Below are 27,878 nucleotides of genomic sequence, written 5' to 3'. Positions count from 1 at the left end.
CTTCCGTATCTCTGCTCCTAATTAATCTAGAGAGAGATGATTTAGTTGCCGATCTCTTCAGGAAGGATAAAACTTGTTGGTGGTGTGCATTTCATCCACATCAGGGGTACCGCAGTGGAAGGGTAGAGAAGAAATTTGAATGTTTTAGTTCCCCCTCTCCCTGAGCATTTGGGGGAATAAATTTGCCCCTAATTGTCACAGAGATATCAGCCACACCTCGTTGGAAAGTTTATGGGACACCGATTCCAACTAGATAACTTTTATGCCCCCGTGCCCAACTTCTAAAAGAAGAAGAAGAAGAAGAAGAAGAAGAAGAAGAAGAAAATAAAAAAAAGTCGAGAAAAATACACTTTTTCGAAGTTTGTGGAGCTATGGTAACACCGTTATTTGTCGTACTCAAAGGGGGCACAAACATTACCTTGTTGGAATTTGTGTTCTTTGAGCTCTCCAATGGGATATGGCTCATATCTCTGTAAAAATTAGGAGCGTCGCAAGGGCTGTCAAAATTAGGCTAGACAACAGTCTATTGAAAAATATACAGGATGGTTCACGTAGGTGCGATGTTCATCATTTGAGTACTCTTGTACACGTTCGTGAACAGCAAAATTTACACCGCTATTTTAGGATTTTCTAAGCAACTATGCGAATGTATTTGTATGTAACAATAAAATTTGATATTTTCTGAACAAAACTCAGTAATTATAATTAGTAAAATAAATGTTTAGACATTCCAACAAAATCAAGTAAAAATAGTGCACCGGCAGAAACATTAATGCTTTTCACCATGTTGTCAAAAAAACTATTATACTTGCATAATAGACCACTGGAGATAGCACCTGCGGGTCAAATTAGTTCAGCAATAACCTAGGTACCTACTGGTGCCAAAATATTTTGAACATAATCGAAGTAACATGCATACGAAGTAACATTCGTATGTTGAACATACCTTTTTGGATGTTGTGCAAAGTAACCCCAACAATGGGGTTACTTTGCACCAAAGTTTATATTTCAATAACTATGGTCATATTGAATATTTAGTAATGATCTTGCACTAACGCTTTCCTTATATATCTAGCTATTATATGTTCAAAATACAGTGCTCTAAATGATTGCGTTTGAGAGTTACATTCGATTTTCTTTAAAAGTCCTTAAATCTTGTACGAAGTAACCCCGTCTTACGGTATGCTTCAAAACAACTTACATAATACCCAATGATTGCAAGAGGCAATGATATTATCAAACGTTCTTAAAAGAAAATACCACATTCATAAAATGAAAAAGAAATCTTCATAAAAGCAAGTAATTTTAATGGTATTTTAGAAAGAATTATGCAAGGATTTTGTTCTGAACATAAACTACAAAATGACAAACTTAAATTTCTTGCTTGGTTGCCTTTGTACAAAAACATTTGAAACAAACAATTATGATTTAGAAGTTAGAAATTTTAACTTCCATCTGAATGTTTTAATTGCTTATCATATTTTGATAATGGCAAGTGAAAAATATTTGTCTTATTTTGTTTCTATCAAATTAAAAATCTTGTTGATGCTGGAGCCACGGAGCACCCACGTAGTCGACGCGCATCGGTATTACATACTTATACATGAACACCAGCTGTATAGTATGCTTGAAAATTGGTAGAGAGCGCCACGTCACGAGATACGGTTCCTTTAAAACCTTTCAACCTAAGATATATGTTACTTTTCTAACATCAATACTGACACATTCAACAAGGATGAAATCAAAATAGCTCTTGTGTTGATTGGCTACTTCTGTCAACAGCAAGTGTGAAAATAAATCTTCCACCAAAATGTCCCTGTTTGGAAGATTCACCTCCCACTAAAAAGTTCTTGTTTGAGATAGCAGAAATATGTAATTTTACCTTATAATTACTTACCAAGTGACACAATGTTTACATTTTTTTAACCACAAAATATTCACAAAGTGTGGATTGAAGTAAATTCATTCCTTTTTTACATAAGTTTGCTTTCGGAGCACGGAATTTTAATGGATAACAGAACCTATTACTATTATGTTAGTGGGCACTGGTGTGGTAGAAGATACATGGACAACGAGATTTGAGAACTTCTGAAACAATCGTATGTTGTAAGTCCCAAAGCAAGAATAAGTTTTGTAATAATATTTCCTGCATTTATTTTTAAAAACTTTATTCAATCAGCAATGCTAATATGAAGCTTTCTGTTCTCAGGTCAATGGCACCGGAGGCCTTTCGCTTTGGAACAATATAATTAAACTGCTAAAGGAAGGAGGATACCTTAGTCTGTGGCGTGGAAATGGAATGAACGTTTTGAAGATTGCTCCTGAATCGGCTTTAAAATTCCTATTTTACGAACGGGCGAAAATGAAATTTTGCAATTGCTCCAATCCTAATGAAGAGAGACTTAGAGATAGGTTTCTTGCAGGATCACTGGCTGGTGCATTAACCCAGAGCGCAGTCCATCCATTGGAGGTAACACTTCTCGTATTCCTTAGTTCAATTACAAACCAAATGAAATCTTTTAAATTTTACGTCCCACTCTTATGCCGGCTAGGCTAAAGGAGACGGTGATGATGAGGAATGAGTGATGTGGTGGAACGAAGAAAATGGGAGGAAACGGGAGAACTCCTAGAAAACCCACACACAAGGTGTTTGTCCACCATAAAGCTCACTTGGTGCGAGCTGGGATCGAATAACGGACCCCATGCACCAAAGGTGAAGGCTCTACCACTGAGCCACCTCTGTCCATCAAATTACTAATATTTTGTTCATAGCTTCTACATGGCAATATGAGTTATCCATAAAAAAAAAAAAAGTTAAAATAATTTAGTTTGTGAGTATGATGCCTGAAGGAGGTTTCTCCTCTGCCCGAAGGAGGTTCTGCATTCCACTTAACTGTAGGTCTCGTCCTACATAACTACTAAAGAAACTATACTGACGCATCATTAGAGGTATCAGCTTAAACTTAAGAACACATCTCAATATTTATTAACGCCGAAATTTTCAATGATTACCACCACATTTGTCAGCGCTTTTTCTTTTTTAAATAATTGTATTAAGACATTCCTCATTTTGAGATTTAAAAAATAATAATAATAATAATAATAATAATAATAATAAATAGATAGAAGTATATAGTTAACGGATCATCTCCAAGTTTCAAGAACAATATAGGAGAGTGAAAACGTTTTAAAATAGAAGTGACAACATGTTTTGTTTGTAACACGGATGATTTTAGAAAAGTAAAAACGAAAACAATCCTAGCTCCAACTTTCAGTTCCGTGAAAGGTAGAAATGAAAGTGCAATGAAAGTACTATAAAAACCTTAGACAATTTAGTCAAAGTGTGCAAAGATCTATCAACCACACGCCTCCTAGTAACCACTCTTGCTTCCTCAAGACAGAATCAGTGACTTTGGGAAAGTATTGTGCAGCTTCTAATTACGAGTACAATAAACGTTAAAACACTGTAAGTACGCTCTCAAGAACTCTGTTAGTAACTTTAGTGAAAACCACATAAAACAGTCCTAACGTATAAACAAAAATGTGAACCTCTCAAGATATCATAATACTATTATTCATTTTATAGGCACTTTGGTGATGGTTAAGTTTATATTTACTTTGTTATATATATAATTATAATAAATTTGTTTTCTTTACATCATGCCTATAAAAATAAGTTACTAAATCTATACTACCTCTCTCAATCTCACTCAATCATTCAATCATATTTTTTATTATTTCTTAGTATTCTCCTGTTGTAGTCACATCTCATGGCTTCCATTATATAATAATAATAATAATAATAATAATAATAATAATAATAATAATAATAATAATAATAATAATAAACGTTGCCAGTAAGCTTATCTCTAACATTCCGGTGTCCTACTGTTCTTAAAGAAATGCAAAAAGGTACAGAATAAAGGGAAGGGAATAGGATTCTATCCGGTGTCGAAATGCTTTGCGAGTTTATACCTTTCACTCTATTCACTCATCAATGGAAACCCTGTTGAAAGAGTTTCCTATTTTATAACATACGTTAAGGTAAGGGATACGTTGCTTCAAGCCTCAAGAGAAGGATTTTTCTAATTGTTTCTGTATTTGTGTTCGAAATCTTGATTACACAAGTTAATTTTTGTTTGGCAGACAATCTAGACAGTAGGTTTAAACAAATAGATTCAGCATTTACTCTCTTCTGTTCCTCACCCATTTTCTTTACTGGAAATTTACGAATATTTCTTCTCTAGTACTAAAATCCCTGGAAAGCGCGTTTCCGAGTATTCACTCAATCGAGGCTAATTTTGGTTTTTGGTTATAAACAGAGACTGGATGTTTAGGCATTAAAAACCTGGAAAATGGGCAGGCAAATAGGCACTAAAATGTAACTCGAAATAATGAAGATAGATACTCAATACAATTAAAAAATAAATTCAAATTATAAATGATATTCAAAGAATATAGAAAGAGACCTGTTTGTTAATATCTTCTTTTACTCTATATAAAAATCGAAGCTTGACCTGTATTCCACGTATTTGGTAAATATATTCTATACACTGAGAAAGAAATGTAAGTGGCGTACTTAAAAAAGGTAGGTTACATGAGTAATTCCTGTAGTTTTTGAACTTAACGTACAGCAAACGTATAATTGAAAACACACTTTTATAATACTTTCCGTATAAGTGTTCCATCTGTACGTACTTTCCGTATGAAACAATGTAGGCGATCAGGATCTCACATCCAAATGGACGAATATAACATATAGCTGACGAATTTAACATAAGTATGTACATGTGATATACGGAAAACTGTTAGATGTCAGACATGCTGCAATGGCATGATGTAATATCTAAGGGCAGTGCCTATGTAGCATACGGATAACGTGTGCTTCGTACTGATTTCTGTAGTAAGCAAGAGGATTCCGTATATTTGTACAATATACCGCTGTCTGGAGAACGGATTTTCCTCAGTGTAGCCACTGGACTAACGGTGAGAACTATTATAAGAAGAGAGCGGCAATAAACAAAGATCGTCCGATTATTATGGTAGACAAAACGCATTTTTTAAAAAAATATAATTATGCATATTATTTTAGTAACTATTTGTATTAGCTCCTAAGTGAAGGGCAGCGATGGCTCAGTGCTAGGGTGCTGATTCTGGTGTGTGAGGTTTTCGGTTTGATCTCAGCTTCCATTAACTAACCTTTGTGAGAAACAACTAGGGACGGGCAAGCGAAGTACGTGTCACGGGCGCGTGGCTGAAGGGCGCCTTGAAACGCAATCTACTACTTCTGGTAGTTAATATTTTAAACCGATTTTACAAAAAATGAGGTTTTCAGCTCAACCGGTTTATATACAGGGAGTTTCAAAACAACACCGACAACGTTTGGGAGGTGATTCTTCCTGACACCGAGATAAGACAAAAAGTATAGACCAACCTGGGTGCACAAATGCTTCCTTTCGGACTTATAGGCTGCCGAAAACATGAAAAAATGAACTTTAAAGGTCCATAGCTCTAAAACTATGGGACCCACCGTAATCGGGTCAAGACTTCACGTAGTATATTCCCTATCCAAACATCCATGTTTCAGAATCCTGCGGTACTTCCGCAACATTCTCTCCGCTGTCTTCTTTAGCTTAATCATGGGACATTAAGTTTAACAAAAGTAGGAGGGGTGATCTCATAGTAAGATTACAAAGCGTGTAGTGAAATGCGTATATATTATTTTATACATAGCACGTCCAGAAAGTAAGTTCCGTTTCAATTTATCTCCGCTGCAGCGCTGCGATCGCAGTTCCGCACATGCGCGGTAGACGCTCTGTATCAAGGAGAAGAAACGTGCGCCATTTGGAGATCGCTGTCAGTCATGTACGCTTTGTTGTGCTTGTTTACAATGTCGGTGTTGATTGAAAATCCCGCCGCTTGTGATTCGTTTTCTGAATGCAAGGAAAGTGAAACCAAGTGAAATTTATCGGCAAATTTACGATGTTTACGGACAAAATGCGATGAGTGACTCAATGGTGAGAAGATGGGTCCGACAATTCAATGAAGGACGTAGTGACGTGCACGATGAAGAACGAAGTGGGCCTCCATCTTTGGTTACAGAAGAACTGGTTCACGCGATTGATGACAAGATCCAGGAAAACCGCAGGGTTACTTTCATCTGTTCTTACATCTCACATCTTTCCTTGGCGGTCAACACTTCAACAATGACGACGAGCTGAAAGAAGCTGTTTCCAACTGGTTGAAGACACAGGTGGCAAACTTCTATGAAGAAGATATACAAAACCTTGTGCCACGTTATGACAAATGCCTGCAAAATTTCGGCAGTTATCTGGAAAAGTAGTTTAAGAGTTGTAGAATTTTGTGCAATAAATAATTTTTCTGTATCTGTACACAATTTAATTTTATTACCAAACGGAACTTACTTTCTGGACGTGCCTAACCAATACACCCAACAGATAGTACATACATTAGGTTACCTTTCGAAATAGTCTCCACATCGCTTGAGATCGTGGGATGAGTTTGAAGATTCCCTCCTGGTAAAAATCCTGTCCTTGCCGTGTTCAGCCTCGTTATCACGGAGAGTTTCACCTCCTAGTCTAAAGTCAAGCAACGGCAACCTAGGTGCTCCTTCCAGTGCGGAAACATTCTGCCATCATATGCCGTAACGTAATCCACCTGTTGTTTTGAATCAGCGCCTCCATGCAAGGTGAAATAAGTCGATGCTGTGCAGAGTCGGCCACTGCATTCTCCGTCAGTGACCTTTTCTCTACCAGCCGCAAACTTTCGACACTATTCTGCGACATGCTCACGAGATATTACAAACATTCCGTAAACCTCTATCAGGTGGCGATGAATTTCAGCCGCGGTTAATATGTTTCGTCCACAAAAATCAGCAGATTAACTGAGCAGATTTCTTCGCGAGAACAGTTTTCCAAACGAGTCGTCAACTGTGTTTACTAACTGGCGCCCTAGGTGGCGGGGCTGAAACTCTGCACAGTTGCCAACTCCATGTATTTAAATTACCGCACGCTCCTCATTCCTCTATAACAGACGAAACTCTAGAAACATAGGCCTTGTAACCTGTCACAATTCTCGGTATCGCGGTCAGAATGTTTCCTGTACCTTACTTTCCGATCCTCCCTCCTACGTAAATTTGCGTAAATTATGGTAGAGGATATAGGAATGTGTTATCTCAATTTTATGTTTAAGTAACAATATTTCCTTTTTTGCAGGTAATGAAGGTGCGACTTGCTCTTAGGAAGACGGGCCAATATGACGGTATTGCCGATGTCACTAGAAAAATTGCCAAGTTTGAGGGCTTAAGGGGTTTCTACAAAGGTTTCACTCCAGGTATCATCGGCATAGGGCCTTACGCAGGACTCGATTTGGCAACCTACGAGGTATGATTACATTTCTGATTAAATGAATTCGGCTTTTATAAATAGAAGTTAATGAACGTCCATCATAGCTAAATTTGGATTACCAGAAGGCTGGAAAGTCAGGGTAATTTAGTAGTAATTAAGTAGTAATTTATGCGAGTGTGAATAGAAAAATCTAAGGTGATAATCATATAAAGGCCCTATCCGGTTTGTCACGTGATCAGGTCAAAAGTCACGTTGCGTGCTAAATCGAGTCTGGAGATTCCAAATCCAGCTCTGCGTGGGGCGCCCTAGGTAATTCGCAGAAGATGCATATACTTTATCATTATTATTGATTTTACTCAAACAACTTGACTTTTGACAATGTTTTTTCCACATTTACCTTGTGCTATATACATTGTTTTTAAGCTCTTCATTGTGTCTTTGTAATATGCTTTCAAATTGCCATCTCCTTATTATAGTTTTGAAATGTGAGGAGGAATTATTTGTTTTTCATTGATTTGTTAATGTTAAATGTTTCGTGCTTTTTAACTATGTTTGATCCATTTTAGGACAATTTGCTTTTGGCATATAGACTATACATTTGAGCTGAATTTTAGCCAAGTCTACCAAAGTAGGATCACTAGAACTGGATGGGTTCTTTCTAAAACCATTGTTAATGTTTAATAGCTTTCCAATACTGCACTTCACTTAGTGAACAAAATAAAACGGATTCTTATGGGTCGCTTCTTAAAGTGGACATTGATCGATAAAATTACGCATTCACTTACAGATCCTTACTAATTCAATAGAAACATATGCAAAAAGTACCGTTTACCAGATTAATACGTGGTTTTACAAACTTCCATCTTCAGTACTGCTCTGATGCTACTTAGAATGGAGTTATAGAGATGTGAATGCAACCAAATGAACTATTACATCATTCCGCGTGCAGTCTATCACTCAATTTTCTAAGAGACTATGAAGGCAGAAATCTTTGCTCGATTTGTGTCTACAAAACCGACCACAGAGGTTAAATTATGTTCAGGGAACGTGCATTAGGCGGGCAGGGAACGTGTTAAAATTTATTTCGATGCCCCACAATCGCATTCGGGCCCAATAGAGGCGCGTCCTTAGGATCACGGATAATAGATATAAATTAATATGAGGGATAAGAAAGTGTGGCACAGCCAGTAATCGCAACATAGTCCATATAGGAACGACAGATGGCAGCATTTTTATTCGGATAAATACCGAAAAATTCGCACCCTTACAAAAGTATTTTCGTGGAAAATAGTAACAGAAAATATAACATGTTAGTTATAGGGTATAAATGTCAAATATACCACTTAAAACTTTGCTTATGGACATAAGCAAAAACTACTACGAATTGTCAGTGTCACTTGTGTAAATATTTATAAGTTCTCGAGGCAACTTGCATGCTGAATGTTACTGTATTGCTTTGTTCGGGCCGGAAACCAGCCACAGAAGTTTGGGGGTGCATGAATATGTTAGAGAGAGGCCAAGTCATTAAAAATTCTCTTATAAATATCGAAATTGTGCTTTTTGTATTAGGTCTAATAATACCATTTTGTATTGAGGTCTGGCGGGGCAACGAAAATTTAGGGTGCCAGGCCTCCTAGCCCCCTTCGGTTGCGGCCCTGGCTCTGTCTATCTGGTACAAAGAATTTTCACGTGGTTATGATATGCTAAGTCATTGTCCTCAAATGAAAGATTTCGCTGATCTTTGACGAGTAATACACTTATAAATATGAATATATTAATAGTTTCTATTCAGCATGCTAACTGGAATTTTACTAACAACACGTGGTATAAAAATCACACATATAAAATCATCGTCACAAACAGTCCCGTTTCCACGCTTCTTCCTTCATTCACCTAGTTCTGTAACACTGTCTTAGTGTCAAATAGTAACACAGAGACTACGCTAATTGCAACATCGAACTTTTGCTGTTGAAATAACACTCTTAAAGTGGTATCCCACCCAACACAAGTACATGCTAGGCATGTGTAAAGAATATTCCTCGAGGTACATTGGAATATACAGTACATGATAGGTTACTTGAATAGAGAAATCATGTGAAATTCATATGAAAGGAATAAGGTTACTTCCGCCCTAAAGTACGTGCCAGTCACATATCGTGGAATGTACTTGCTATGTGCTTGACACATTTTTTACTAGCATGTGCCAGGACTGTACTAGGCATGTATCAGCAACTCTACCAGCTGTTACAAAGACTAGAGCTAAGCCAAGCTGCAGGCTAATTTTATTATAATCTATGCCAACTATACATAATTTGCAAAGGCGCCGATCCTGGGGGGCCGAGGGAGCCCGGGCCCCCTAAGCTCATGTGGTCCCCCATGCATTTTTATGGATATATATTTTTATATGTATTTTTATTGTTATATATATATATATATATGAATGGGCCCCCCAAAGTTACAGAGAAATCGGCGCCCTTGATAATTTGATATTTTCTTCTAGTGAATATCTACTGTAATGTACAAAAATTTGAACGTATAAGTGGTATGGAAAACATGAGCGGCGATTAGGGGGGGGGGGCAAGAGGGGGCAGTTGCCCCCCCACTTTTTTGAAGTGATGCCTAAATTTATATAGTTTTATTTGGAAATGTAAACAGCGTGTTCACACAATTTGGAGAAAAAAAACTGACTTTTCCCTGTCTTTCCATGAAAGTTCCAGATTTCCCTGACCTCTGAATAACTTAAAAATATAGAAAAAAGAAAGAAACCCCAGCCTCTACACTCCCAATAGTTGGCCTTGTTCTCTTCCGCTTCTGTTTTTTTTTTTTTTTCATTTTGTAAATTTACAAACATGTGCATTAGAGCGTTATTGATTTGGCCTACATATTACACAAATTGTAAAGTTACAAAGTGTACAGAGTACTTAAGATATGGAAAAAATACACATTATAATACCAAGTAATAAATAGTTCATACATGATTTTACTGATTACTAAAAAAAAAAACATACACACACATTATGTAACACATACTTTTGCTGCTGCAGCTGTTAAATGCAACCCATTTAGAAATTTGTTTTCATCCTTTCTCGCATAGTTTTCTTCTCATTGATGTGAATATCCTTCTTGTTGTCTCCGCAGTTTAATTTTCTTTTCTTCTTCCTCCAACACTTTTAGCTGTTGTTGAATCTTCCGTTTCTCCCTCCTCTCCTCGTCTCCAGCATTTATTTCTCTTTTCTTTCCCAAATACACCTGATACTGTCTCATTGAATTTCTCACTGAATTTGTCATACCTCTTGTAATTTTTAATTCTGATGGTCCACCTATTCTCATCACAGAATCATATATGATCCGTTGAGCCACCAGAGATTCTTCTTGTAAGTTGTCAACAATGAGAATTTTGTTTATTGTGAAAACCACTTTCAAAAAATGCGTTTCCGTGAAAGAAGACAAAACACAATTTCATAACTGACCATAGTCAACGAAGTTCTTCCCATTTCCTAATACTAAGTAAAAAAAAACTCATCAAGTTCAATGCAATCTCTGTCATTGGCTATGAATTCACTCGAGTGTTCCTTAAATTCTTCAGTCTGAGCTTTCACTGTAACCTGGAGATACTATTTCTTCGCGTTCTCAGCCACTTGCCCAGATATCCTCTTGACGCCATGCAATTCTTCTAGAACAGCGTCTACCCTTTTGAGCAAATATGCCAGGATGCAGTTAGATATGTGTTTTTCGCAGAAAATTAGTTTCAACAACTATATCAGAGAACACTGACTCCCTCAATATCATCATTGAGAACACCAGATTTTGCATCCATTAACAGTAAAGAAATCAACCCTATTTCATAAATTCAGTAATTGAACAATGGACCTAAATCGATTTTTCCCTGGCTTTCCCTGACCAATCCGCCATTTCCCTGACTTCACCTGATACATTTTTACTTCTTTACCTTTCCCTGACTTTCAATTATTTTCCAGAATGTGGACACCTTGGTAAAGGTTTTGTATGTATTACTGTTTCATAAAAAAAAAATGGTGCCATATATTTGCTGTTGCGTGAGTACGTATTGCTTATTTGTCTTCGCGTGGAGTTAAGAAAACTACAGGAATTGCGTTTTAATTGCAATTCAAAGCAATTAATATTGCAATTGCATATTTCTTTAAATGTCATAGCATATGCCTGCAGTACTTACTATATTTCATTTTCTAAGAGTAAAAACATTCATTTAATGGCATGTGTAGAATTAAGTATAAGTTGTTCATTAATTCCTAGTTTCAATATAACTTATGCAAAACAAGCGTCATTATTCATCACTTTAATTAATATTGTCTCTTCTATTTATTTGTTTTGCAAATTTATTAAATAATCTAATCACACAATTTTCCAGACAGAATTTTAAGATGTTCATGAGCAAGAACTCAAATCTCTTGTTACACTTTCGTTGTTTAAGAGTATAAAGGGTTAATACCTACCTGTATTGCTCTTATGAATTTACTTAATAAAATAGAAATTCGATATGCGGTATTTTAAGTAAAAAAAGATAGTATCCTATTAGTTATACAACCTTTCATCCAACAGTGTTAGAAACAATCAGGAAATCTAACACTGATATACAATTGTTCAGATCATGTTTTGCCCCCCCCCACTTTTAACGTCCAACCGCCGCCACTGATGGAAAATATGTGAAATGAAAACACACCACGGAAATACATTACCAAATATATAAAACAATATTCATTGGACTTTCATACGTAACTTACTTCGAAGAAACAGCAATTTTGTAAACGATGTTCTTAATTTATTTTATATTAATTAAACACAATCAGTGTACACCTCACGATGAACTACCGCCATCTTTCAAACCTTTCTCCTTGACTACCTGCGTCTGCGCGGGTGTACACAAATGAATGTCGTAATTCGAATCACAATATGTGAGACCGGACCGTACATGACATATGTTCTATTTACGTTCCTCACACTTCAGTAAAGCGTGTAAAATACCTTTCAAGTGTCAGAAATTCCTCGAAGAGAACTTACCTACCTACACATGCTGGGAACATAAAATGCACATTCCTCAAGTGCTTAAACGATTGGTATGGAAGTCAAATGGTACATGTCTAGCATGTACCGTACCTGATTGAGTGGGTAGTCGCGCTGGGACCACAGGCCTATGTTAAAATTCACTTCAATTAACACTTTCTTTTTACTGTATAGTATAGTATAGTTTGGGTGGTGTATCTTGTTCCCGTTTATGGGTAAAAAATAGCTGTGAAAAATTCAAATTTGAGAAGATTTTCACCTATTTTATCCTTCTTGATGAGGGTTTATCACTTCATGTGCTTATACACGCAAAAAAAAGAAAGGTTATTAGTAAACAAGAAAAAGGTGGACAGTAACCAAGTTAGTTTGTCAATATATAGACAACAGAGTCGTGTGTCCCAGCAGCCAAGCCAAAAAGGTTAACGAGAGAAGGTGATCGTAACCTTGCGTTACAGGTTAACATTGCTAGGTTACAGTGTAATAACTCACAGGGGTACGCTAACCGATCACGTAGTTACCACTATCAATCATAGCCTGTAACCGGTAACCTTGTTAGTATGTTGGAATAACCGACTGCTCGGTTAACGAAACAGGGTGCGACAACTTTCTAACCGTGTACTTCGATTAGTATAGCTTATTTAATAAATAACAGTAACAGATATTCACTCATCCACGAGCGCATCAAAAAATACAATACTAAAATAGATAATAACTACCTAAATTTATTGCCATTTCTAGTATGTCCTTTTTTTTTGTCGTCATCCCGTTTAAAGGGTAACGCCCTACTTTTTTTTTTTACAGTCTACCCGTTTAAAGGGTTGCGCCCTTTCTTCGGGGAAGTGTTGCATTGATATTGTGGAGGCTATAAGAATTATGGGTGGTCTAAGGGATTTTCTCTTTATTCATTATTTTTAAAGACATGAACATATATACATTAGAAATAAACTTGAACTGGTTATATACATAAATAAAATAAAATAATAATAACAGAAAATGTGCAGGGAGGCGATGAGTAATATGAAACAAGAAACAAGAAAATAACAAAATTAGTGCAGTGTATTAGGTTCAGTGCGTGAATATAACAACAAATATGAAAAACAATAAAAGGAATATCAAGTCAATAGCAAAACATAGCAGGAATAATAGAACTCATAGGAATAATTGTTTGAAATGATGATGAAATGAGGATGAATTGTTCTGGACGCCACAACACGAGGTTCTGTTAGTGAACAGATGCGGTTATCTTCTGTTCCTGGGGCTATTCAGGAACTGATGTAGACAGGAGAGGCCCAAGTTAGTAGGTATTTACTGTGCATATGATGGATATATGGAAGATGACAGATGACGTGGATGATATATAGCAAATACTTCTGGGTCGCGGTCGGCAGGATCTATTTGCAAGTGGTACAATGTAAGATAGTGCTGTAGCGGAGAAAAAACGTATCGTGATGGTGCATCATTGTCTCGGTCATAGCGTATTACGTAATGAAGCATGGGGTGTTGTAAGTCAAAACGTTGCGTAATATAACGGATGCGAAGCTGTTCTAGATGGGTAAGCAATGGTGGAAAATCAATGAGGTCATAGAGGAGCCTAGTTGGACTTGGTAATTTAATTCGATAGGCCAATCTGAAATCATGTCGTTCCATTATTGATAATTGTTTATAAAATTTGTCGGGGGCAGCGGCCCAAGCTGTATGGCCGTAAGTTAAAGTACTCCTCATAAAAGCTTTGTAAGTATGGAGGACAGTAGGTGGTCGTAAACCCCAGCTGGTTCCAACTAAGCGTTTAAGGAGATTTAGTCTGTTCTTGGCTTGAGTAATAATTTTCTTAAGATGAGGTGTCCAAGTGAGCTTTGTGTCAAATATCACCCCAAGGTAGGTAAGAGAAGATGAAAGAGAAACTGGCGTGTTGTCCACATGAATGTGTAATAGATTTGGATTGCGAAGCACTCTGGATCGTCTACCAGGTGGTAGAAATACAATAGATTGTGTTTTCGCAGAGTTAATACTGAGTCTCCATACGTCACACCAGTGGACAAATGTGTCGATGGCTGGCTGCATTAGTCTGTTGATACTTTGGATAGTACGAGCCGTTGTTAGAAATGCTGTGTCGTCAGCGAATTGATAGACTTGGACGTGAGGAGTGACTCTGAGGTCAGCAACGTAAAGTAAGTACAGCAATGGAGACAAAGAAGAACCTTGAGGTACGCCAGAGTGTAAGAAAATTGGGTGTGATAGAGCGTTGTTGATAGAGATGTATGCAATACGTCCGGTTAAGAAGGCATTGATTAAGCGTATATAAGATATGGGTAGCAGATAATTATGCAATTTGTATATCAAGCCAGGATGCCAGACTTTATCAAATGCCTTTTCCAAATCAAATGTAACTAAACAACAAGGAAATCCCGTATTGTATTGGTTATAAATGGCAGTGGTAAGTCGCAATAATTGATCTAGTGTGCTGAAACGCGGTCGGAAACCAGCTTGATGGATTGGCAGAAGATTGTATGTAAGGAGGTGTTCGTGAAGCCGTCGAACGAGTATACGTTCGAATACTTTGCAAAGACAGCTTGTTAAATGGATTGGACGATACGACTGGACATCAGATGGTGGTTTCTTTGGCTTAGGAAATAAAAGAACTTTGGAGTATTTCCAATCGAGCGGAAAGAAGCCAGTTCGAAGGATGAACGTGTAAATATGACTGAGAATCAGAATGAAAGAAGGAGGTGCATGTTTGATGAGAGTATATGTAATAGAGTCGAATCCAGGCGCCGTATTGCGTTTAGTTGCTAAAATAGTTCTGATGTCATCTGAGTCTATAGCCTGAGTTAGTGGATTATTAGGTTCCAGAACATGCTGGTCAGATGGTTGTAAATGAGCAGATGAAGGATCAGCGTGACGGTTGATCGAAGATTGAAGGCGTTGCGGTGTGTGCCATTCAGGAAGCGGAGTGAAGATATCTTGAAAAAATGCAGCAAAAAGATTCGCCTTGTCGATGTCAGTATTAGGAGCTTGATTGTTGTGAATAAGAGGGTAGGGCGTGCGAGACGTTTTGCCAGTGAGTTGATGGAATTTACGCCAATATTTGCTGGGATGAGTTTCTGTGCTAAGGGTGTTACACGTGTGAATCCACTGTCTTTTCTTGTAGGCTATAATATAGTTGTGTGTTATTCGGAGATATTGACGGTGTAAACGAAGTGCCTCCAAGTTGCCGCTTGTTCGATATTCTCGATAAGCTCGACGTGAAGCAGAAATTAATGTAAGATACCTTGGCGGCAAGGTAGGTTTATTCGGATGGACATGAGTAGATGGAATGGAATGATCTGCTGCACCTTTAACTGCGTCAGTAAGTTCCGTGATGACGTGATCAAGACTATGTTGCGAGGTAGGTACAGTGAGTGCGGTAATGGCAGCATCGATGGTAGATCGATATTGATCCCAATTAGCCTTATGATAGAGATAAATCTTCCTAGCTGGTAAGGGATTTGTTGGCTTTGCTGTACATTGTAGTTCCAGCTTAATAGGAACATGATCACTACCGATTGAGTCCAGTACAGTAATGTTGATAAGAGGAGATAAAGAAGACGAAGTTATTACTACGTCAGGAGTCGTGTTACTAGCTGGTCTCGTAGGCTGTGGCAAATTGTGAAATTCCCCAGTAGTGGAAGTATGTATAAAATCAAGGAAGAGCTGCTTGTCGCGTTGTGTTCGACTATGGAAATTTAAGTCAGCCATGATAATATAATGCCTAGATTGTGTATCAATGAAACGAAAGAAATCGTAATTGATAATCTTTCCGGGGTGAACATAGATTGTAGCAAATGTGATTGTGCGACCGCGAAAGTAGATAGTTGCTATATTGTATTCAGGCAGATTGAAATCCTGGGGTATTGTAACAGTGCGGTATGGTATACGACTACTAATGCCGAGAGCTGTACCCCCATACAGTCGTGGTCCGGACGGAGCATCATGGCGTAGTATATTGAATTTTGGTATGTAACACCGTAGGTAAGGAGCCAGGTAAGTTTCATTGAGCGCAAAAACTGATATATGTTCTTCCTGTAATAACTGCGTAAACAGCACTTGATGTGTCAACAGAGAACGAATGTTCATAAATAATAAGTTGTAAGTCATCACGAAAATACATAAATAGTAGCAAATAGGAGCTGCCATATTATACGTAGACTTCAAGAGGTTGAATTTGAAAATGGACTGTCGGTCCAGAATAGGTGGCATGTAGCTGGAGATTAAACAAGATTTTAGCTGCGTGAATGATTTGGTTGAGAATGTGGGTGCGAAGAAACGGATGGATATTCTGTAAACTAATTGTGAGAAAGCGGAGCAGATCTTCGACAGTAACCGGATGAAGTAAAGAATTAGCAGGTGGAGTTGGACGGTCAGCAGATCTTATGGGTGCTACAAGTTCTGGTTTGGATGGCTCAGGTTGTGGCTTAGCCTTACATCTGTAGCTATAAGTTGGATGCTTCTCAGGACATGTACTGCATTGAGGCGGTGCCTTTTGATTGGGACAATCCTTGGTAGAATGTTGTAAGGAACAATATCCACATTTAATATCATTTGTACATTCGGATGTGGGATGTGCATTATAGAGTTTGCAACTCTGGCATCGTAACGGGAGAGGAGGAGGTGTGCGAGAGGGTTCGACCTTATAACGTCGTCGATAAATGTAAGCTCCCGTGGATAGCAATTGGTCTATTAATTGTGGCTGATCTGTGAGTACCCTCACAAGATAAGTTGCACCATTGTTGTTCCTTATCCTGATACATCGTTTTACAGGGAATCCTTCCTGATGTAATTCCTCACAAATTTCCTCATCGGTGAGGTCCGGTTCTACTCCGCGTATAACTACTGAGAGCATTGGCGATCGTCTAGGAGGAGGAGGAGTTTTGCGTGTGGTAGGAGTTAGTGCTGTTAGTTTAGCCTTTGGCCCAAATATTTCAAAAGTGGCCTTGTTACGCACATGCGAAACGCCCTACCCTTATAAGCCACCAATATCACAAGTATTTAACAACTAACAGTGAGAATTTGTTTGGGTGATACTCTTCCCTATAAGCAAAGACGTAAAAGGATTTTGATATTTGTACCGTAAAGCAACGTAAAACGCACTATGTTTCCTGAACACATTACAAAATTATTATTACGAGTGTGTGAATTATTTGACGACAATTACATAACTAGTAGTGCTACCATCTAGTGTGGATATTTGTACTAGAAACATGTCACATAACATTTTATTCATTTAAATCTCAGAATATGCATAAACCTCCGTAAATAAACTTTCCTTCACATTTCTCTATTAATTTATGTAGAGTCCATATTTTAATAACTGTTTTCCTATTCCTTCGGATGTATTCATAATTCTTAAAACTTTTCGTTCTTAAAATTGCAAATGGCGACCTTGCTGTTTGTACTTCTAGTAGTGCAGTGTTACCAGTAAACAAGTTTCGGAGGGTTAAATTTGCCTTGTGTGAAAATCGGTTGATAACAACACAGTGTTTTAAATTAAATTAACCTTCTTGAATTGGTTACCTTCTTCTAACCTATTTTATAGGTTAATAGCAACACTGGATTGTTTCTACACATTTTCTAGTAACCTTTCTTGATTGATTACCGGCGACCTCGTAAAATTAACCTTTTTTGTCTCAGAAGGGTTGTTACAAATTATTAACTGGTTCTAGCAGCTAAATTGTCCATTAACCCCCACTACGTTACCACTTATTTTTCTCAGTGTATGTGTGAATACACATGTCCATTCTCTTTCATAAGGCAAGGGTACAGTGGTGCACACCTCTCACATTTTAGCATGAGAAACGGGGCTCGAGTGGGGTGAAGAAATAATATATATATTCGGGTGTTCTAAAAATGGCGCCCATGGACCACAGAGCACAATTCTACAAGTCAAAATAAAGCAATATATATCGATTCTTTCCAGATGGCAGCTAAGGTCGATATTGATTGATACTAGCATCACTTATTAGTGTAGCAATCTATTTAATTGCTTGTTGTATTCGTAGAGTAATGCTAATGGCTCCAAATTAGTCTGCGACGTTGCCACATTCTGAAATTTTAATTCACCATAGCGGCTGAAGGAGGCCCCGGAGGGCAAACCATCATATAACATTTTCGCTTTATTTTGGCCTGTAGAATAGTGCTCTGTGGCCCCTGGACGCCATTTTTAAAACACCCGATATATATATATATATATATATATATATATATATATATATATATATATATATATATATATATATATATATATATATATATATATATATCAGTGTTGTCAACGGCTCGAGCGGCTCGATTCACAGCTCAGTCACCACCGAGCCGAGCCGAGAAGTGAGCTGAGTCAACAGCTCACCCAACCGAGCCGGCTCGAGCCCTTTGCCCATTTAGGCCGAACCGAGCCGAGCCGATGGCTCACCTGAGCCGAGCTGAACTGATCCAATGGCTCACCTTAACCGAGCCGGCTCGAGCCGATGGCTCACCTTAGCCGAGCCGAACCGAGCCGGTGGCTCATCGCAACCGAACCGGCTCGAGCCGATGGCTCAGGTGAACCGAGCCGAGCCGAGGCGATTGGGCGCAACATCGTCCTGATTAACAACAAAGAAAAATACAAGTTCACTTAGAAATATTTTTGATAAACAGATGGAAGTAATAAAACAAGTCTAGATAAACACAAAGGATGCCTTTTAAAAAAAACTACAAGATGCTGTTACACGACCTTAACAATAATAGTTGTAGGCGTACTCGAACTTTTACATATTTGTACTATTATTTCATTAGTTTCTTGAATGATATTTACAACAGAGATCAAACTAGTGCCCACTGATTTAAGAGATTGATTAACAAAGAAGTTACTACAAACTCAAATATAAAATAGTTTGTTTGTCTTCAAGTAATCCAAGTTCGAAAATTGGGCTTTCGTTTTAACATTTCGTAGCACGTAATTAGCAACTTTAATCTAGTGTTGTCAACAGCTCGAGCGGCTCGGTTCACGGCTCAGTCCCCACCGAGCCGAGACAATAGCTCAGCCATCTGAGCCGGCTCGAGCCCTCGGCTCAGTTGGGCCGATCCGATCGCTCACCCCAACTGAGCCGGCTCGAGCCGATGGTTCATCTGAGCTGAGCCCAACCGAGCCGAGCCGGTTGACATGACTAATATATGTATATAAAATAGAAGGGAAAAGTAATAAAAAGTACTCAAAGTCAAGGAAAAGCAGGGTTTATATTTGAAAATTTTCTTACGCTTCGCGCCAACTATGGTGCCGTTTCGCGACTGGTCTGTCGACCTCACTCATGTGTACATGGGGTGCCGTCGTATACTGTCGCCCCGGGCGCTGATTTTCCACGGCATGGCACTGATGAGGAGACCCTCTAGACCTACCAATCCCTATAACCATATCACACAATAAAATTCATCAAAGAGAATAGGCCTAAATGAGGTTAATTGCCTACCACGTTATCATACGTAATTATTACTTACCAAATTTAAGGGGGGCGCGTCAATACATGTAGACAATAATTCATGTACTTCCCCGTAGCCCATACTAACGTGATAAACCACATCAATAATGATAAAATAGAACAAAATCCTCATAAATTTGAATTTTTCACATACAATTTTTAACCCGTAAAAGGGAACGAGATGGAGCCAGCCAAACCCACGGAAGTACATACCACGGCCCTATTCTACCATATCAAAGTTTAAAATTTTGCAATTTCCCAAAATTTAATTTCGACCATGGCCCTTGAGCAAGGGACCCAGAAGCACCAGGGACACTTCCGCATCTTCATAATGAAGTTACAACCCATATCAATCGCGAAATGCCCACAGGGATTGGTCGTAGTGGAATCATTCTGTGGCCACCTCGTTCGCTTGACTTATCCGCATCAGTTTGTCTACCTGGATTTACGTTAAAAGAACGTATACTTGTTGTCGCTGCTCCCAGTAACGCCGACGAATTGCAGTACAGAATAACACAAACAGTTGCCATCATCGAAGCAGACACGATTCAGTGGATATAGCAGGGAATTAATTATTACTGGGAAATTTTAAGCGTAATGAAAGGGGCGCACATTGATTAACTTTGAAATAAACCTGAAGATATTCTGATGTCAAGGGCGCCCATCAGGGGGGCAAGGTGGGGCGCTCGCCCCCCTAAGAGGAAATTCTACTTTTGAATATCGAAAACCCAATAGAATTTTTATATTAGTTACAGCAAAATTTGAAACTATATTTGAAACATTGCTCATACTTGCCCCCTCTTGGAAACCACAACATGGGCGCCCTTGTCTGATGTCACTGCTAAATGAAACATTTTCTTAATAATACATTTCCTTCGCAAATAGCGGTTACTTTTGTACAGGTTGTAAAATTTTTATAGAAATTAGTTTCACTACTAACGTAAGAAGTAATCCCTACTAATTACAATAGTCTAGAATTGTTTGTTCAGTTATTGTATTTATATGTTGTATATTTCATAGACTCTGAAGCGTACGTACATGATGCACCACGTGGTTGACGAGACTCCCGGAGTGCTTGTATTGTTGTTCTGTGGCACCGTGAGCAGCGCCGTCGCACAGTTTGTCACTTATCCGTTGTCTGTTCTTAGAACACGCATGCAGGCAATGGGTGCGTACTGTAATTTTCATTTAGTTGTAAGCTCTTTGTTTTAATACCATCAGGAACAAGGATGTTGTAAGATAGAGGATCTGCAAAATTGTATATTAATTCAATGAAAAAAAGAGCATCGACATGTCTGATGGATACTCTCGTTTCCACGTCTGATTGGCTCCAAACATTGCGATCTTATTGAGCGAAGCGAGCGGAGTGGCGGGATGTAGTAATGATGTAGTATAAGAGATTTCAACTGTTCTTCCCGCTGCAACTAAGTTACGTAAGTGAAGACTGTGGCGCCGCCACTTAAAGCAGTTTTGTATCACGAACTACTAGAAACAAGAACGAATCAAATCATTCAGAGCGCGTAAGTCTGATAGAATTAGCCAATAATACAATTAGCTACTGCCAGTAGCAGACGATGCAGTTAGTTACGACTCTAGCCGGCAGTATCGCTGATGTCACTTTCGATACATTAGGGGAAGGTTTAAATTTCAATTGTTTATATACGTAGTGCATCAGGGTAATCAGTGGAGTGGGGATGGTAAAACTGACGTATGGCTTCAAGATTTTGTTGTTACCAGGTCCTCTATTTCATACCATCCTTGATCAGGAACATATTTCACATTTTTTATCGCCCCGGGGTATGATAAAAATGCCGCATCCCAAACTAATATTAATAAATATCGATGTTTGTTGATCGTGACACCAAGATGATTAAATCAGCCAAAATCAAGAATAATTCAAATTTGACACAACAATGAAACAGTTAAGTTCTTGCACTAGAGGCTAAATTGATGGGCTTTGACGAGTGTAGGTAATTCTGGAAGTTAATCAACATTGGAAAGATTTGAAATATGATAAAAATTTTCGATATTGTCTGAAGAAGGATATGTTAGATATCCGAAACCGTTACGAATTATAATTTAAAATAAAGTGTGTTTTAAGCTTTGGTCAGGTCAAAAAGTATTGGAAGGACCTTAATCCCGCAATGGACCAACAATTATTGATAATGGTATATATGCATTTCAAATATAAATATTGATAACCCTCGCCACTACACTCATGTGATCCCAGTTCTCATTCTTGGTATTGGCATTTCAGATTAAGAAATAAACGTTTATACATTGTAGCGAGAAAACAAGGTATACCCTGCTTAACCCTGTACACGTAAAGATTTTAAGACTATTCATGGCTTTGGATTAATTGTTTTAACAAAAGAGACACTGACCAAAGCTTAAAACTTTACTTTATTTTAAATTATAATTTGTAACTGTTTCGGATATCTAGCATATCCTTCTTCAGACACGATCGAAATTAATGAAAATACAGACATATATATAAATGTTGTTATAACAGAGTTTAAATTCCTGAAGAAGGATATGCTAGATATCCGAAACAGTTACAAATTATAATTTAAAATAAAGTAAAGTTTTAAGCTTTGGTCAGTGTCTCTTTTGTTAAAACGTAAAGATTTCTAAAAACAAATATAATTAAACTAAAATATAATGTTCCTGGGTATAACTCGGTAAAATTTACTGTTATGTCTGGGTGTAACAAACGGTTCTGGGAACCGGCTGAATAGCACCACTGGTTATAACATGCATGATATGTGTAAAATCAATATTTAACCATATAAATACAATTCTACTCTATAAATTATATGTAAGAAAAATATATACCTGTAAATATTGTTATAGTAAACATACTTACCAGGAGTGGATCTAGAACGGGGCCGGGTAAGGGTGGGGTGGGGCTAGGCCCTGAGTTTTTTGAGTGATAAAATAATTTAAGCTCTTATTTATATATCTTTGAAAGTTTATTGTAAACTCATGATATACCTATTACAGTCTGGGTTCTAGCTGTCTCCCAGTTTCTAGCTACTAGATCTGCCACTGATAATTACCCCTTTCTCTTTTGAACACAGTTATACATAAGGAAAGCAGGATAATTATTTTGAAATACATTATTTTTATATTAAATTGTATTAGGTAACCTTATTATTTTATTTAGCATTTATATTATAAGTAATGACTGCCATCATCCGCGTGGGGGGAAAATAACGGTCAAAATTCTTCTTTCCCTTTTTGAGGGTTATATGATGGAAGATACTCCACAAAATATTCAGAGTTGTTTTACAGAGAGTGTATTTCAGCTTAACTATACCATTCGGAATAACTGCAGCTGTTCTATAGTATATCGAAATGCGTTTATTCGGCCGCCATTCTTCCCCGTTCTTCTCTACTTTGGTTGATTTCCACTGAAATAATATTAATTTCTGGCGTTGTATTTAGGCATTTAAAATTATCTCTCTTATCTTGTTTCCCCACATGTGTTTGGAAAACCCTGCAGAAAACTCCTGGCTGATTTATTTCCATATAAGTCGTGGATAACATCGCTAATGCATTTCTTAACACGAAAAATTTAATTACTTATTAGTCAAGCTCTTACTATGACACTGAAAACGAATCCCAAGGGAAAGTCACGAACTGGCTCCACTGAGATCCGAACGAGACAATTGTGTTTGCATTTGATATGTTAAAACTAGACGGATCCCAAAGTTATACGTGCCGCTGGGCGGGATATTACAACTTATTTTATATTGTAAAAGCTACAAAGCTAGCAGAATAGTTTCAAGCTGGTCATTTCTTCGGACACGGTTGGGTACATGGAAAGCTCGGCGAACACGTATTCCATCATTTTCAAGGGAACACCTTTTAGGGTTAGAAAAAAGTTTGTCCCAGGGTTCCAGGCGGGGTCCAACTCAAAAGTTTCAAATGACAGGGTTAAAGTAGCACATCATTTAAAAATTGTTGCAAAATGAGAAAAAATGGAGAGAGTCTGGACTCTCTATGACAACCCTAGTCAAAATGTAATCAAAAACGTAATTGAAAAGTCTATAGCCACAGTGGCGTATTTTATGGGCAATCGAGACTATCTTCGGTAGCCCTGCAACATTAAAAATTAAAGTTAATATAACACGTATAAACCAATTTAAAATAATAGGCTACGTTTACGGTTTATTATATTCTTTTCATGGTACTAGTTTCTCTATGTTTTTCGCAAACGTAAATACGTACTAAGACAGCCGTTAATGCTTAGAACGCAATCCCTCTTGCTTTCTTAGAGACTGTTGATGTGGCAACCCTTATGATGATGTTATTATAAGTTGTTAATATATGTATATGACCTAAAGATGTAATTAACTGATAATCACGTGACCTAACCTCTGCAACCGATTGTAAATGGAGGATTAACAGTATATTGTAAATGTTGCAGATACAAACGTTGTTGGTGATGTGATTGTCCAAGAGTTAAGAATGACAACTTTAATCCTGCATATCCTCCAGACAGAAGGCTTCGTAGGATTCTACCGAGGACTTGTTCCCAACTTCTTGAAAGTCATTCCTGCGGTTAGCATAAGCTACGTCATCTATGAGAAGACTCGGAAAATCTTGGGAATCAGTAAATAGAGATCATTAGCAATTAAATAAATAAATTGAGTAATAACTAATAAATAATTTATTTCGTTATTTTTTATAAACCCTAGTAACAACAACAAGGGGGAACTCTGAGACCCACACCTCTTGGTATTTAATGTAACTTCAAAATACCTTGGTGTTCCTAGGGTGAATTATAGTTGCTGGAGAAATGTCGCTGTAGAATAATATAGTTGCTTTTCTGTGATAAAAACGAGCTGATGATACAAGTGCACCAAGGGGTAAAAGTGGATTTGACATCACGTCGTTCCTCATCCTATTGTATCTTTATTCATTGTAATTTTTAGGAAGTGGAGGGACGCTTAAATATTTTTGGAAGTGGAGGAACTGCGTTCACACACGTTCCCCTTCACTTTTACGCCTGAGTGCACCAGAATGCTGATAGTTTCTTGATGACAACATTTTGAATGTTAACACTTTATACAGAACTGATGAAACCATAGCGAATAGCTATTTCTTTACAATTTTCACGCTCTCTAAATGGCTTTAAACTCAAATATTATTTTTATCAAAAGTTAAGTCAATATACAATTTTAACGAGTGTTTTCTATCATCAACATTTAGAATACACTGTCAGTTCTTACTATAATTTCATTCCTTCATATGTTTCTTCCATCCGCCTAAGAGTTTTTAATCAACTATTTTCCCATTCTTATTTTGAACCGTCTTCTTTGTTCTTATAAAGTTCCGTTAATTTTATCTTCCAGATGCATTTGTTCATATTTTCCTATATTTTACTACTCCTTCTAAATTTTTATCTAGTCAGATTCTATAATTCTCTTCCATGATTTTGTTAGTTTTCCTTCATAATTCAACTTCTTGTAATCCTTTTTTTTTGTATCTAGCTGATATACTGTTTAACTCCTTTGTGTTCTCCACTTTATTTAGTCTTCATCAATCCATGGCCTTTTAATTGTTCTCTCATCTTGATACCGTATGCTTCTTCTGTAAATTATTGAATGTAAAGCTTGAACTGTAACTACAGTACATTGTTCCCTGTGTCTGTCTATTAATTCTGGATTCAAACATCTCTTTGGAAAACTTTTGTCGAAATGCTTCTTATTGTTAGTTGAGATTTCCCATAACGTTTCAACAAGTCTTCTTGTCTTCTTCGGCAGTCATGGAATTCGCACAACAAATTAACATTCATCCCATGAATTAAAATTGTCAGATTGTACTTTTTTTCTCCATCCTGATGAATGAGGTTACACAACTTACTTCATGGTAGCCACTTATCCTTTCTAATTTCCTATGTGTACTTTGGATATGTTAGCATAAGCATAGCCAGAAACATTCATATGGTTGTACACAAAGGTAATTAAAGTACACACACCTCTCACGTCAGTAAAATCCTCATGCATGTGTTTTAAGAATATGAGAAACGTTATTAAAATGAGTTGAACAATTGCAGATAACGCAATTTTAAAATACTTGACAATTCAAGAATAAAGGAATCATTTTATTAGAATGTGCACAGGTACACCCTACACCTGATGCTCTGTTCTAAAGGAGTTTAAAACGAAGTTTGCACTTACTTAAAATCAACTGAAAATGTCGGAAAACAAGTACTCATTGCTCGATGTTACGTTGAAAGTTCAACTATGTCACTTTCAAATTGAATACTTCACAAAAATAATAAGTTTCTACCTTCAACTAATTTCTAAAACCTCAGTCTTCAACCGAAGAAAGTACAAGATGATATTTTCCGTCATGTGATACAATGTAAATTTACAAGAATCTTATATTCACAAAAAAGACAAGAAGACTTGTAGAAGCTGTACGGAGAATACCAAATAAGAGCATGTATTTTTGTATGTATGCAGTCAGAGGTATGTATTTTTGCTAAATATTAAACATGCGTAAATATATTTTATTAAGTACCGTAGTTATTTCTGTTTGAATTTCGGTACACATCAGTAGGGACAGATGTGATTGTATACTTGAATAGAACCACGGATGGTCTGAGTAAACTGTTTTTTAATTGGAACCATCTGTTAGTAGGGCTGGTACTTGTAGACCCTTCCCCTCACCTCTTGTATAGGTTTTCTTTCATGTTGTAAAACTAATTGCTTTTTATTGACCTTGTCGTGGTTAGATGGTTGAGTAGGTGATGTACCCGATTTATTGTCAGACCATTAGGTGGTTAGACTGGTTCCTGGAAGCTTGATCGTTAGGAGGGATGGAGTAGTCTCTACAAAGGTTGAATCACCTGTATCACTTGATTTTTTAAAATTTTCTCGTATCCATAGCATACTCGATAAAATATGCATAACATACTCTTGGGAAAAATCAGAATGAGATCATTTTCTATTTAATTCAATAATATTATTTATATTAAAAATATGATTCCTGTAGCATCTGTAGAAACAGAGATTGACCCCCAGAAGAAGTTTTAATTCTTTCGTATTATTTTAATTCAATCATTCATTTACATGATGTAGAACAGCTATGCTATGATCATATTAATTATTTTTAATTGGATCGTATCTTTTATATTCCTTCGTTTTCATTAAAGAAAACCAAGAGGAATTATAATCCGAAATATTTAAAACTTGTCGAAAAATTTCTGATTGTGATCAAATTAATTTTCACAGATCCTTTGTTACACAAACTCAGGAGAAACTTTGTTTGGAAGTACTAAAAGTTGGGAGGGAATAAACTTTATTCACGCGGGACATATCTTTATGTGTACTTCGTTTTTACGGAGTACGTACGCTTTTGCATGATACGCTATGCTTCTGTATATACTGTTTACAGAGCATGGCTTTCGTACGTCTTTCGCTGCTGAACTCAACAGACGAACTTAGATTTTCGCGGGCGTTTTGGAAACCGGGAGTGAAAGATTGCATTGTTTGGTAATGACCTTACAGATACGTGTTAAAACATGAAGACAAATACAAAAGAAGACCGGGTAGACATCACAGAATGCCGAGAGGTAATAAAAAGTAAGTTTGATGATGTGGTAGATGAACATCACACAATCCCGATGCTGAATAGAAAAGAAGTTTGGCGCCACAAATGGTTCACATGACGCGAATGCGAATACAAAAGAACATTTGCATAATGAATAATGATCCTGTTGAAACATGAGGCGGTACTGATCGCGAATACAAAAGAATATTACCACAATAACGGATGATCCTGTTAAACAAGAGGCGGAACTGAACTGAAGAAGATTGTGACATTGATGGATGAACGTGATGTGTCACCGAATGTGAATACAAAGGAAGTTTGGTAGCATGAAGGCTATTGATAATAGAATATTAATTGTTACCCTTTTATTTTACGTAGGTGATGTGTGATTGGCTGGTAGATGTGTTTACGCGAATAA

General features: G+C 37.3%; 1 protein-coding gene across 1 annotated transcript in view; it reads left to right on the top strand.

The window, feature by feature from the left end:
- Window positions 1-24,556, top strand: part of LOC145683256 (mitochondrial adenyl nucleotide antiporter SLC25A24-like) — a 69,626-nt gene extending 45,070 nt beyond the window's left edge. The window contains exons 3-6 of the mRNA XM_081754628.1: window positions 2,210-2,470; window positions 7,236-7,403; window positions 20,915-21,062; window positions 24,327-24,556. Of these exons, the coding sequence (XP_081610754.1) occupies window positions 2,210-2,470; window positions 7,236-7,403; window positions 20,915-21,062; window positions 24,327-24,520 (771 nt within the window). The 3' untranslated portion in view covers window positions 24,521-24,556. The remainder of the gene's footprint in view (window positions 1-2,209; window positions 2,471-7,235; window positions 7,404-20,914; window positions 21,063-24,326) is intronic.
- Window positions 24,557-27,878: the final 3,322 nt, after the last annotated feature.

Source organism: Thermobia domestica, chromosome 4 (genome assembly GCF_964235325.1).
Source record: "Thermobia domestica chromosome 4, izTheDome1.hap1.1, whole genome shotgun sequence".
Lineage (NCBI taxonomy): Eukaryota > Metazoa > Arthropoda > Insecta > Zygentoma > Lepismatidae > Thermobia > Thermobia domestica.
This window is presented reverse-complemented; position numbering and strand designations above follow the sequence as displayed.